The sequence below is a fragment of the Desmodus rotundus genome, chromosome 3, assembly GCF_022682495.2.
Source record: "Desmodus rotundus isolate HL8 chromosome 3, HLdesRot8A.1, whole genome shotgun sequence".
Classification (NCBI taxonomy): Eukaryota; Metazoa; Chordata; class Mammalia; order Chiroptera; family Phyllostomidae; genus Desmodus; species Desmodus rotundus.
The window spans coordinates 21,403,299-21,417,992 of record NC_071389.1 but is presented as its reverse complement, the minus strand read 5'-3'; the positions used below and the strand labels follow the sequence as shown (position 1 = coordinate 21,417,992).

Below are 14,694 nucleotides of genomic sequence, written 5' to 3'. Positions count from 1 at the left end.
CTCTGGGCTCATGATAGAATCTAGGGGGGTCCCTAACTTAACTGGAATTGCATCTTTTTTTCATTCATCTCCTGTTGAAACTTAGCATTTCTATCAGTCGTGAGTAAAGGCCACCGAGTGCAGCAGTATTAGCAGGACCTATGAACTTGTCACTGACGTGATCACAGCCACTGCCGCAGACAGCACGGTGGCTGCAGCCGCCCCGACGCGGCACCGATGCTTCAAACCGCAGTGTGTGTTGGCCTAGCGCCAGATCCTGTTAGTAACACACTCAGAAAGGAGTACCTGTTCTACTACGTATAAGTTTTCAGAATATTCTGAAAGCTATAGATCAGTATAATTCTATATATTTTGTATGATGCACTGAAAAACATCATTTGAGAAGGTTTCACTAGGCCGCCGAATGGGGTCATGGCACAACAAAGGTGAGGGACCTCCGGTCTGGGGAGCCCGAGGATAGGCTGCTTCAGTCTGGGGACCCTCTGAAATGAATGAAAAAGGCGGGAGGTTAGATTCCCACGTGTGTAATTCTGGAGAGATGATTTCTAGCTTTCATTAAGAACTCCAAAGTAGCTAAGAATTAGACCACTGATTCTCAGCTGGGGTGATTTTTCCCTCTGAGTGGATACTTGGCCATGTCTGTCGTCACTTTCGGTTGTCACAACAGGGAGGGGCTACTTGGCATTAATTGGGTAGAGGCCAGGGATGCTGCTGAACATCTTTTATGCACAGGGCTGTCCCCCACAAAAAAATTATTCTGTCCAAAATGTCAGTAGTGCCGAGGTTCAGAAACCCTGGACCAAACTGTCACACATTACTGGAAATTTCTCTGATCGTTAAGACTGCTAGGAAAAAAGAAATCAGTGCAAAAACACCTGTGATCGTTCTGTCATCCAAAACTCAGTGCGCATTGGCAGTCTGTACCAGGCCTTGAGCTTGGCGCCCGGAGTAGGACTGTGGGGGAGCCCCGGGTCTGCAGTTCAGCAGGATCCATGACCTGGTAGAGTGCGAGCAAGGAACAGCCATTATGCACATCTGCACGGGGCACTGTTGTCCGAGCAGCCTGCTGGGGATCGGGGTGAGCGTGACAGAATGTGGTGTCTGTCCCAGGGAATCCACACCGCTTAAGGAAGACAGACACTGAGCGATGCCGTGTGTGCGGTGCACGGTGATGGAGGTGCAGGGTGCAGGGAGCTCACACGGCAGCATGGATACTGGGGTGCGTGTTGGGATGAGGGTAACACACCTTAGGGTAGCGGTCAGTATGTTCCCCTGGGGGTGCTGAAGCTTCAGCTGCCACCTAAAAGATGAACAGGAGTTGGCCAGGCCAGGGGATGGGGAAAGGATGCTTCCATCAGAGGGAACAGCAAGTGTGAGGACTCAGAGTGAGCGAAAGAGTGTGGAGCATTAAAGGGACCACATGGAATGTGGCTCGGGCTGGAGTGTCATTTAACGGGAAGAGTGGCAAGAAGGGAAGCCTGGGAAAGGAGCAGGGGCCAGTTTGTGGGTGCTCTTGTGTGCCATATTTAGGATCTAGGGCTTCACCTGGAGGAACCATGGAAAGATTTTAAGTGGCATGTCATTTTTTTTGAAAGGCACCGATTGGGAGGGAAGAGCCTGGAATGGGGTGGATGGCTTTTGAGGGAGAGGGAGAACCTAGCTGCCCCTCAGAGGAGGTGCTGTGCGAGCCGGATCTGGAACAGTGAGTGAGGTTGGCGAGGTTGAGGAGGCAGGGAAAGGGCAGTCTAGGAGAAGGGCCAGGCATTGGACAGGGCTGAAAGGGCCCCGGGTGTTTGTGGATGATGAGCCATTTGGTGTGACCGAGGCATGACGTGTTGGGGAGACAGGCTTCGAGGCTCGATGCCAGCTTCTCTACAGCATGACGTCACCTCTGGTCCACTCCTGAAGGGTGATCGTAGAAGGCCAAAGACACTGTTTGACCCCGGCTCCTCCCATCTGTGCCTATGAGATGCCCCTGGCAGAAAGCATGCAGGGAGCTGGGCCAGAGTCCGGCCACGGACTCAGAAGGGTATGGCCGGCTCTCCACGTGCCGGGTGAGACACCTGCAGTTGGCGTGATTACCCACCCCGCATCCGCAGCTCTCCTCTGCGTTTCCTCTTAGGCCGGTTCCACTACCCGCACATCTCCAACCCATCCACGCCTCTGGCCCAGACTGTGCTCCCAAATCCCAGTCTGCAGACCTAATCGCCTTCTGCCCATCTCTATCCGCATGGCCCACTGGCGCCTAAGACTAAATTTGTCCAAAATTGACCCTACCAGTCAATAAATATTTGCAGAATCCAATTGGATTTTCCTGCCAAACTAGTCAAAAGAGTTACATCCTCAAAATCATCATTATTTGTCGACAACATGATTGTGCACCTAAAACACCCAAGGGGCCAACTGTGAAATCTTCAGAATTAATAGGAGTTCAGAAGCCCAGTTGGATGCAAGATGAATGTATAAAAATCGATAGGCTTTCTGTATACAGTAATAACCAGCTAGGACAAAAAATTATGGGGAAAATGTTGTTCGCTAGAACAACAAAAACAGTGTAAAATATCTGAGAATAACCTTAACAAGAAGTGACTGGGACTATATATGATGAAAAGTCTAAACCTTTATTGAAAGATTAGCTGGTATTTATTGATCACTTACAGTGTATAAGGTACAGATATCGTCATATTAATCTGTAGAAGTGGGTGCTAATTTTAAAGGTATCGAAACTAAGGTTTAAAGAGTTTTATATGAAGTATTAAGTTGGCAATGGTGGGAATTTGAACCCAAGACCTTTCTGGGACCTTTTCAGGAAGACACCTCCAGTACCATAAATACACAGACAAGCGAAGTTCGTAGGTGTTCTCTGAGTATAATTTTTAAAAATAATTCATTCTGGAAATATATAGCGAGGATCTGCTGTGGGCAAACACTGAGCGAGGTGCTGGAGAGAAAGGCAGAAGAAAATCTCAAGGAGGCTGCTAGAGGGAAAGCCGCGTGAACCCGTCATGGTCTCCCCATCGGTGAAGGCAATGACACCCACTAATTCATCCATTCACAAGGAGCAGGCAAAGGAGGAACACTGGCCATTGTCTTGAGGGTTCCCGGAAGGCTTCCTAGAGGAGGCAGCCAGGGTTAAAGTGCCTGCGGTTAACTAGCTGAAGGATCTAGAGAGAGAGCATCCAAGCACAGACAACTGGATGGGCGATTAATATCCATGATTCTATCATTTAACCAACAGCTCTTCTGTGAGCATCTGCTGTGTGTAGGCACAAGTCTGAGTGCTGGAGAGAGAGCAGAGAGCAAACTAGACCGCTGTCCTGGAGATTGCACTCTAGTGGAGGGTGGGGGGAGACAGAACATAAGAGGAACATATGTCAGAGGGTGCTAAGTGCTGTGGAGCACCTGGTCTGAGAGGAGGGAGGCCTGGGGTTTATTTAGGGTGGTTTCTGAGGAGGTGGTATTTGAGTCATACTGAAGGAAGTGAGGGAGTGGATCACACAGCATCGGGGGAAGAGCTTTCTGGGCTGAACGTTGAGCAAATGCAAGTGTCCCAAGGTGGGCGTGGGGTGGGCTTAAGGGACAGCCAGGAGGCAGCATGGCGGTCGCTGTGATGAGCAGATGGGAGACAGGAGAAGAGGGCAAGGGCAGCGGATGTCCATTCAGGGAGGGCTCTGAGGCCCAGCAAAGACTTTGCTGTTTCTGTTGAGTGAGGCGAGAAGCCAGAGTGAAATCTTTCCAAACATCGACAGAGGAAATATATTACCAAGAAAAAGACAGGTAATTGTGACTGCCGGTACAAACTGAACATTCTAATCTGCGTGAACCATCCGAGGCAAAACAAAAGCAAGCACACAACCAGAGAGAAAACAATGTTTGCAGTAAAGACGACAAGGGTGAAACCCTGATTCTATAAAGAGTTAGTACAAGTTGATAACAGAGTAAGAGCTTATAGAGGATTTAAGTACATAAAGCTGAGAAACCTCTATGTGAAACACCACAAAAAGGCCCAATCGCTAGAGAATGTACATATGTACTGCATCTGATGCCCAGAGGATATAATATGTAAATCATTAAGAAAAAATAAACTTCACATTGAAAAATGAGCCAAAGAGTTTATCAGATCGTTTCCAAAAGGAGGAAGTGAAATCACCAGGAAAGGTTAGAAAAAAATGTTGAATCTGAGTCACAAAGAGAAGCTAAATAAAATAAGATAGGATTTTTCTTTTGCACCTGTCACGTGGGCAAAACCTCTCAGTGAGGTAATAGACAGTGTTGTGAATACGCCTTGAGGTAGGCATTCCTGCACGTGACTGTTGGAATGTAGCTGGTGCACGTTTTCTGGAAAGAAAAACCAAATGGGAGCTCCAGAGCCAGAACCTCAGGAAGATCATATCCTTTGACCCAGAAATCTGTACTTTTGGAGGTCTGTCCTAGGGAAGTCACCCAAAAGTCAAATACGTAGACAGCAACCCAAAGAGTCTAGTTCTTCTCCAGGATTGTTCTTGAGCCTGCAATGGGTCTTGGCCACGTTTGGTGGCTGCATTTACTCAGAGGCGTGGGTGAGAGAAGGCAGACCCCATCCTGGGTGCTGAGAAGGGAATGCAAGGTGCCCCCAGATGAAAGTCTATAGCAGCCTTTCTCTCTACAGGGCAGCAAGCTGGTAACTAGACCTGAGGAACAAGTAGCCTTTTTCTTGGAAGAAACTCAGCATTTTGTAGCCACTTTGGCATGGGCTCCCACTCTATGAGCATTTCAATCTGGAGGGGCTACTCAGCGTTATATAACTTTCTTAACTCCCTAACACAGCGGTCCCCAACATTTTTGGCACCAGGGACTGGCTCTTCACGGGGTGGGGAGGGAGGATAAGAGGCGGAGCTCAGGCAAGGGGGTAGTGGGGTCAGAAGGTGGAGCTCAGGTGAGCTTCCCTCGCAGCCCAGTTCCTAACAGGCCACCACCGAGTGGTACCGGTCCCCAGCCCAGGGGTTGGGGACCCCTGCACTAACATACTTTTGATTTTAGGGAGACTTCCAAACGAGTCAGGGTTCTGGCCCTTATCTAACCACCTCCCACAATGCCTGTCGCAGAGGTCAGCCAACCCAATACGGACAATACCGCCCCTCCCCCGAAGCCTAAGCTGGAGGCCACTTCTGACACAGTGACCATTTGTTCTGGGACTCTGGCCATGGGAAAGCGTTTTCCACTGCACTGACCAGTATGCTGTCACTAGACCTTACTAAGAGCCCAGGTCTTATTTATAACAGGGGGAAAAAAGTCCAGAAACAACTGAATTGTTTGACAATAGGAGAATGGCTGAGTAAATTCCAGTATAACCGTATATTGGAATGTTGTGCATCCATTTAAAATGCTGTTTATGAGCAGATTCAATATCTCGGGGGAAAAGCGCATGTTATAATGTTTACTGAGTTGTTGCAAAAGAAAACCAAGAAATGACCTGAATGGCCATCAGCAGGGGAGTGGTTCAATAAATTGAGATACATCCATGCCGTGGAATATTACTCATTTATATACAAAATAAGTTAGATATGTATCTACTGACCTGGAAGGGGTCCCTGCTGGATTAAGTGAGAAAGCAAGTTGCAGAGAAATGAGCTAAAACTCCAATTACATTTTTGAAACAAAATAATAAAAATTCATCCTTACTGTGTCCACTTGATTGCATGAGAGAGAAGGCTGGGGAAGGGCACACACCTGCCTGCCTGTTAGCTTCCGTTACTGCGGGTCGGGTGGAAGGGAGAGTGACTGGAGATCAGCCTCTGTATTGCAGGTACGCCTGTCTACGCACATCACAGGGGCCCGCGGCCTTTTGTGATTTGAAGAATAATTTGCCGAGAAAAGAACACAAAATTAAATATACATTATCTCACCACTGTGAAATATGGCACTAAAAAATTAGAAAAAATAAATGAAAATATTAACAGCAGTTGCCTCTGGAAGGTGAGATTATAACGTTTCCTCTTTTTTATCCTTGCCATTATTTTCCAAATTTTCTAAAATGAGAAAAACGTATAAGTTATTTTTGAACGTATAATGGCCTCCACCTTCTCAACAGCTGATTTTGCCTTTACCTGCTATAATCTGGCCCCTGGCCACCTCCCCACCTGCCTTTGCTGAAATTCATGCATCCATTCAGCAAAGTTACTCAATCCTAGGCACGGGGGATGAAGTAGGAACCAGGGCCAAGCTCCCATTCTCAGTGTCTTTACATCCAGAGGGGCCATTTAGGCCTCAGACTGAGAGACTTCCAAGACCCTCATCTCAGCCTCTCTCTAGTGCTCCATACAGCAGGTCACCTTTTCCTGCATCGAACTGCCCTCCAGGCCTCTTCCCACCATTCTGCTGGCCTCCCTGCCCCCTACTCTGTTGTCTTCCTTGTCCTTCGTCCTTCATGTGCAGAAGGTGTTCCCTGGGGTTGTGTTCCAAGCTCCCTTCACCCATTTCCTCATCATTCACACCCGGATGCTGAGTCAGAAACTGCAGGAATGAGCCAGTATGAGCCCAGGCAGCAGTATGGGATGCTGGGATGGTGGAGAATGTTGGCATCAATGGTTGTCCAGGACACGAATGAGGGTAGCCCTGAAGGTTCAGCTCTTGTGGGATCTAGATAATTACTCGGTGCATCCCCTTAGCAGGGAACTGCCATGTGGGTGTATTTGCTTACGTCTAGCCTATGGTCTGATCCATGGCCCGTCACAGGGTGTAACCTAGAGGAATGAATGCATGCATGCATGAGTGAATGAATGACGTGGTACACAGACGTGACCAGGCAGGTGTTAGAGTGGGAGCCGAGAAGATCGGGGTCATTGCCAGTGAGGGAAGTGAACTAGGGGGACTCCTTTGGGAGTTGTGGAGATTGAAGTCTTATTTCATTGTTACTGTGGTTGACTATTTTTCTAGTTTCTGGGCTACCTTACATCTTCTTTTGTGAACTAACTTGTTCAAGACTCTGTCCAATTTTTCAGCTACAGTGCTTGTTGTTTTCCTATTGATTAGTCAGAGTTCTTTCTATATCAAGGATATTACTTTCCAGCTAACATTTTTCATGCCTTTTGATTTTGATTCTATTTTTGGCATACAACCATTAATACTTTTTGGATAAAACTATCAACCTTGTAGTATCTTCCACATCAATCTTGTGGTATCTTCCACAGCTTTTGTGTTCAGAAAATTACAGTTACAGAATTGTTTGCCTATCTTTTCTTCTAATTATTTTTTTGGCTTGATTTCTTTTAAACTTATATCTCTTTATTGCATCTGCAATTTATTTTAGTATGTGGTGTGAGTTGAGGAGATTGTTCTTTTCTCAACATTTTTCTTTTCTCATTGATTTTTAGATATTGCCTTACACATATTTCAGTTTCTATGTGTATCAAGGCTACTCCTGCAGCAGTATTTCACGTTCTGCCTGTCCACTCTTGGACCACCTCCACACTATTTTCATAAGCATCATTTGATGATGATTCTGTTCAGTATCTTGTAGGATAAGACTACCACATTTACTACCTTTAAAATTTTTGTGTGTAACTCTTAGTTTCCAGTTAAACTTAGGTATAATTTTACTAAATTTAAAACAAGCCATCGGGCTTTTGATCAGAATTGCATTAAGCTTATAAATTAACTTTTCAATACCTTTTCAAAAGGTTAATATTCTAAATTAACCTTTCAGTATTCTTTCCACTCAAGATTATGCTGTGTCTCTCCAATTATTCAAAAACCTTTATCCCTCTGTGAAAGTTATTTTATCCAATGCCTACACACTCCTTATTAAGTTTTTTCTATTTATTATATGTATTTTGTAGTTATCATAAACAATATTTTTTCTTTATATTTTCACCTGTCTCTGGCATACAGAAATGTTTTTGATTTTGTGTATTTATTTTTGCATTTGGCTATTTAGCTGAAATTTCTTACTAGTTCCAACAACATTATAATTGATTCTCCTGGGTTTTCTGGATATAGTAACATATCATCTGCAAACCATGCGCGTGCTTCCCTCTCAGCCTTTCCTTGTGTTGCGTGGGCTAGCTCTTCCAACGGGCGTGACATCTCAGAGGTGATGGTAGCATTTCTCTCTCATTCCTGATCTTAATCAGGTGTTTCACTGGAGGCACGATGTAGGTAATTGTTCTAAAGTGATACTTTATCACGGTTAAGGAAATATTCTTTCTCCCAGCCCTGAATGCTTATTTTAATAGGTTTACATGCCTTATTTTATTAAATACCCATTTAGCATTTATTCAGAAGACCTTGACTTTTTCCTCTTTTACTGGGATACTTGTGTTAAGGCTTTTTTTTCCTCTCAATATTACTCATTTTAGAGATTAATCGTCCTTTATAGGTTAATCCCTAACTTTAAAAAAGGGCTTGAACAAATTAGGTTGAGTCAGTTTATTAGCATCATAGGTAAGAAGGTGGATCTGAAGTGGGCTGCTTACATTCGAATCCCACCTGTGAGTAACGGTGTGCCTGGGCCCCCTCCCCTAATTTCTCTTTGCCTCAGTTTCTCACCTGTAAAATGGAGGTGATATTGACAGTATCCACCTTACAGGGGAGGATCAAACAAGTCAGCATATGGGAAGCTGTTAAGAGTGTTTAACCAAACACTCACCAAACACAAATAGTACGTTAAATTATCGAGAAGTTATCATATGCCTGGTACTGAGCTTGATGTGTGGCTGTAAAAATGGGAAAACTCATACATAGCCTGCTTTCTCAGGGAACATACATCTTGGCGAGGAGACAGATATTTATGAAATAATGACATGGAAGCATGGAAATTTGCTTCTATAAACAAGTGCTGCCAAGGAGAAGTTATGGTGTTGTGAGAGCATATAACAGGGGGTTTGACTTGTGGTCTGGAAGATAAATACGCCAAGAAGGGAGGGAAGCGTTTTCCAGGCAGAGATAACAAATAGCATATGCAAAGGTCCTGTGGTTGTGCAGTAAGAGTGTAGCTGGTACAAAGGACTGAGAAGGGTGGCGTTTGTCTGGAAACTAGTGGACAGAAGACTGAAAGGTCTCTAGGGGCCTGACTGTGCAGAGACCCTGGTAGACCTTAAATGATTTTTTTCTTATTGAAGAGCAAAGATGACGTCCCCACCAGCAGCTCCACTCCAAGACCAGGGAGGGAGTGAGGGCAGCAGACAGTCCGGCCCCACCCACATGCCATGCGTGGGTGAGAATCTACACTTCAGCCTTGTCCCCAGGCAGTGTGCATTCACAGAGCTGCCTGAGACCTCTAGCCTGGGAGGAATGTTTCCAGAAGAAAGGTGTCTGTGAACAAGTGTTAGAGGCAGCTGAGAGAGAACTCTGTTAAAGGAAGACTGAAAAATACCCGCTGGACCCATGAGTGACCTTGGTAGACCTGTTTGGGTAGGTCACTGGGACCAGAACATGGAAGCCACAGGGCTGGAGAGTGAATGGGAAGGAAGGAAATGGAAACAAAAATTACAGAGAGGTTGTGTTTCCTAGCAATTGGCTGTAAAGAGGAAGAGAGAGATAAGGCTGGAGGGAGGTGAGGAGTGGAGTGGGGAATTGTTTTCTTAGTGGTGGAGTCTTGAGCACATTTAAAATAGGAAGGTTCTTGTGGAGAGGCAACGCATGAGCATGTGTTTGAATCATGGAGAAGAGAGAAGCACATATAATGCTCATGAAGAAGAGGGGGGATTGGATCCGAAGGGCATGTGGGAAGATTACGTTGTTGATATAAGCGTGTCCAGATCCACAGATAATTTTAAAAATTTTTTATTTGAGCCAGAGGATTTGTCTTGAAGCAAGATCTCAACAGACTTAGAAAACGCTTCCTAGAAGGACAGTTTGCAGCCTCTTTTATGCATTTGGAATTAGGGAACATGAGGAAGATTGCAGGAAGGCAGGAGAAAGCAAGGCAGGGATGGGATTACCGGGCAGCGAGAATATGGGCTCTCTTGAGGGTGGTTTTTCTTCAGAGGAGTCTGAAAAGAGGCATTTCAAAGGTGTATTAAGCACAGAAAGAATGGGCAAGGCTTGCTTAAGGCAAAGATAAAAACCTTTCATTACAGTAATTACAGGCCTGAAGCATGGCTACCCAGCATTCAGGAGTTTTTGAACAGATCACCCTGTGAGGTTACTCTCCGTAGAACCCCCCCTTTTTTGTTGTCCTTAATGTTTAGATCAAAGGAGAGGTGTTCTTCTGTAGGAGGAGGGAAGACAGCGTGGGGCAGGCTAGATGGCTTTGGAACTGGGGATCCCCACGGGTAGCTTTCATTTTCTTGGGGAGAGAGAGGAGAGGCCAGGAGCTGAGATGAAGGGCCTGGAGAGTCAGCAGGCTGCAGGAGATGCGGAAGGGTTGAAATTGTCTCTCTGGCATCTGATGTGAAGGGGAAGTCCACGATCTGCCCGGCCTGCTTGCCTTTTACTTCGCTGTCTCTGAGCCTTGGTGTCCTACCTCACAGAGCTGTTTGGAGGCTTGGCTACAGCGATGCACGTTTACGCCTGGCACAACACGCTGCACTCCGTGTCAACCACCCACCTTCCCCCTCTGTGGCGAGCGCAGGGCCGGCCCAGGGGAAGCACTTGGAGAAGTGGTTCATGAATCTCTAGCACGGTGCCCCTGTCCCTCTGGAAGCTTGTAGGAGTGCTTCGGCCTCACTGACCTGCTCCCTTTCTCTCTCTCAGGCCAGAACTGCACGTTCCAACTGCAGGGTCCCAATGGGACAGTTGAGAGCCCAGGGTTCCCATACGGCTACCCCAATTATGCCAACTGCACGTGGACCATCACCGCAGAGGACCAGCACAGGATCCAGCTCGTCTTCCAGTCCTTCGCCCTGGAAGAAGACTTTGATGTCCTGTCGGTGTTTGACGGCCCACCGCAGCCAGAGAACCTGCGAACCAGGTACCACCTGTCCTCTTCCCCAGAGCAGGCAGCTGGGCCCTGGCCAAGCTTGCTGAGAGGAGGAACCCACTGGGGTGAAAGATTTATGGTCATCAGCAAAGACCTCTGTTTGAGGAGGCCCACCCTCTCAACTCTTCTGCTTTCTTTACATTTCCCAGCTCCTTTCTCCTGCTTAGAAGTACCTAATAGGCAGGGTTGATGAGTTGGATGTTGGGGAAGATGGGACAGAAGACATAAAAGGGTTATAGAGAAATTCAAGTTTTTCTACGGAAAACTGATTTTGTGTGCCTATGGGTATATGTCTGTATATCTGTTGGTGTATATTCTTTGCACACACAGAAGTTAATTTTCTCCCCTTGAACCCATCAGATATGAGTTGAAGTGTGTCTTAGTAATAATAGTGGCTGTGTCTTGCATCCTGTTATACTTGGAAACCATTCATGCCTTGTTGGAATTTGCCTTGCATTGTGTGGCCTTGGCGGAGGGTGTACAGTCAGAAATTTGGGGGAGAGCCCACTCTCTCAAACCCCACTGCAGTCGATGGAAGAGTGGAAAACAATGGAGAAGGTGAGGCTGCTTTCCTGTAACCCTGAGCCGCCTCCCAAGTAGGAGGCGGGGGTCACATGGAAGAGGGAGACAAAGGTGGAAGCTACCACTCTGCAGAAAGGGCAGACTTTTCCAGGGCACAGGTAAAGGCTCCAGAGCCATTGCTCTCAGGTTTTGTTGACTCTGGCCTGCCCTGCTCCATTGCAAGCCTTGTCCTAGTCCTGCCATCCAGGCTTTGGGCTCCCCAGGAAGCCAAAGGGTTAATGGCTTACCAACCAAATCCTGAGGAGCTTGGGGTGCTAATTAATGATACAGGAATGAGAGGTTCCCTGCCAAGTCCTTAGGGTCACAAGCAACACTTACAGTTCAGCCCCACCCCTCTTCTCTGGACAAGCTGCCCTCTCTGGGCAGTGCAGAGGTGAGGCTGCCAAGCCTGCAGCAGAGGTGGGGGCGTCTGGGCTCCCTGCCCCCCAACTAGGAGTTTCTTTCAGACAAGACTGGATTTATCCGTCTCCCTTGATGCTCAGCTGGGTTTGGCACACAGTAAGTGTTCAGTGAAACTTGGGTGAAGGGACTGGAGTCGCCTTCCCTCATTTATTCCACAAATATTCCACCCATTAGCACCTGCTATGCTCCAGACACTAGCCTGGGTGCCGGGGATGTAGCAGTGAGCAGATCAAAGCCACTGTCTTCATAGAGGTTATATGCTAGTGGTGAAGCTGGGCTTGCGTTTATGTGAGTTCAGAGTTCAAGGACAAGGGGCTGGAGATTAAATTGGGAGACTGGGACTGATGGAGAGTGCTTGAAGCCATGAGACTGGAGGAGGTCACAGGGGAGCGAGCCCTCACATCAGAGGTTGAGCTTCGGTGACACCGTGGAGGGCACCTGCATTGACTTGCGATGCATGTTGAATGACTGTTGAAAGATAAAACGCCCGATCAGGCTGATGAGGTGCTCGGTTGGGGTGTGGATGGCTGGAGGCAGACTTTCCAATTCTGCCCACTGGGGCAGAGGCCATACGTGGATGGTCAGACCTCTGTGTTCCAATGTGTGGTTTGCTGGCTCTGAGTGAAGTGTTGAAAGACTCGCCAGAGATGGGACTTGCCCAGAAGGGTGGGGCTTCGTGACCAAGGGAGGTGGTCCTGGCAGGGAAGGCCCTGGCTTGTGTACCTGGCCCCCTCCCAGCCCCCTCTGGTCAGCCAGCCATGTTTGAGGGGGAGGTTCCCAGTGTTTGGACCTTCACTAGGGCATCCTTGCTTGGGTTCCACCTCTGTCATCTTCCTGATGGGCTCACTTCGGTCTATTTCAGAAGTAGCCAAGGGCATTCAGCTCAGCCAGGGCAGGGCCAGAGAAAGTGCTCTGTCTCCTAGCAGCCCTGGGGCAGAGGAGCTGTGTCACACCTTGGAGGACACTCCAGGGGAAATGACCCCGAGGATAATCCAGACAGCCTGGAAAATGTGCTCCTTTTTGGAATGACACTCTTTGGGGCGTGTAGAGGGGAGAGCAAGTGTGTGTGGTGGGGACCCCTGGGATTTTGTGAAATTTTTTATGTTCACGAATCAGTTTCTTTATGTATGTTTGTCTAGGAAGTCATCCATTTTATGGAGGTTGTCCGGGTATCGGGGCAGAATTGGCCCCCGAAACGATTCTATCTCCACGGGGGCTGGGATCGTGTCCCGGTTCCCGCACCCGCTCCTGGGCGTCTGTGCACTCACTTCGTCTTGCCAGAAGTTTGCCTGTTTATTTGGTCTTTCAAAAGTTCCAACTCCGGGGCTATCAATTTTACTCTTTCCCTATTATCTCACTTACTGATTCCTGTTTTTTATCTTTATTCATTCTTTTCTCCTACTCACCCTAGGCTGATATTGCTCTTCTGTTGATTTTGTGGATTGAATTAGTTTCATTATTTCTTGTTTGATAATAAAAACGTTAAGAAGCATTTCCCCCTAAGTACGACTTTGACCATATCCCATTAATTTTGATGGATAGTCAGTATTGTAGAAAGAGTCTCTAATTGCAGTTTTGTTCTTTCCTTGACTCTAGGGGCTTTTTCCCTCAAAATTTCCAGTAATATTTTTATACTTAAAAAATTATTATCCATTTGTATTGCATCATGATTAGGTTATGATTTCTACTTTGGAGAATTTGTTGACTTTATTTTCACAGTGTAAGATTATTTTTATGTAAATATTCTATGAGTATTTGAAAAGAACGTAGATTCTTTGGTTGAAGGGGAAAAGTTTTGTTAGTAGAATTTAATTCTAATTTTTATTGTCTAAATGATGTTTGTTGAGGATAAGCGGTGTGTTGTTTTTATATTTTCACTATTGTTCTTGTCAATTTCTCCTTTTATTTCCAAGTTGTTATTGTGTGTGTGTGTGTGTGTGTGTATGATTTTATTTATTTATTTTTAGAGAGGGGAAGGGAGGGAGAAAAAGAGGGAGAGAAACATCAATGTGTGGTGGCCTCTCCCATACACTGCACTGGGGACCTGGCCCACAACCCAGGCATGTGCCCTGACTGGGAATCGAACTGGCGACCTCTTGATTCTCAGGCCGGTTCTCAACCACTGAGCCACACCAGCCAGGGCCATTTTATATATTTTGATGCTATGCTCTTCAGCATGTATTTTTAAACTTTAGATCTCCAGAGCGAATTATATATATATAAATATATATATATATATATATAAAAATTATGTTTATCCCCAATTTTTTTGCCTTAACTTCTATTTTTGTACTAATATTGCTACCTTTGTTTTCTTTTAGGTTTGCATTCATTGAGTGCCTCTTTGCCAATTTCTCTTTTTAGTATTTCTATGTCATCATTTTAGATGTATCTCCTAATCTAAGATAGAGTTGGATTTTTATTTTTAAATCTTTCCTGAGAGTCTTGACTCTTTAACAGGAAAGTTTAATTCTCTCACATTTTTTGGTGATGACTGGTATGTATTTGCTCTTGTGTGTACTATTTGTATAATATTTAATACTTGGTGTTTTTAAACCTCTTACTGTTATTTTCTCTGTTTTCAAGTGTAAGTTTTCTTTGCTTTTTCTGTGATTTTTATTCTACTAGGTTGAAGTGACTTCTTCAGAACACATTTTAAACTGTATTTCTGTCAGCATCTTGTCTAGTTAGCCTTTTTCTTAATCGGGTTTTCCTGGCATTGCACCTTACAGAAATTCCTGAGGGATTTTGTAGCACGTGGGTGTCTCTCTTTTTCCTAGTTTCCACCATGGACATGTATAGTCTTTCTT

The 14,694-nt window shown here is 45.9% G+C and overlaps 1 protein-coding gene across 1 annotated transcript in view; it reads left to right on the top strand.

Moving 5' to 3' along the window:
* The window catches only part of CSMD2 (CUB and Sushi multiple domains 2), a 548,714-nt gene that overhangs the window by 45,947 nt on the left and 488,073 nt on the right, over positions 1 to 14,694 (top strand). The window contains exon 2 of the mRNA XM_053921210.1: positions 10,675 to 10,891. Within this exon, the coding sequence (XP_053777185.1) occupies positions 10,675 to 10,891 (217 nt within the window). The remainder of the gene's footprint in view (positions 1 to 10,674; positions 10,892 to 14,694) is intronic.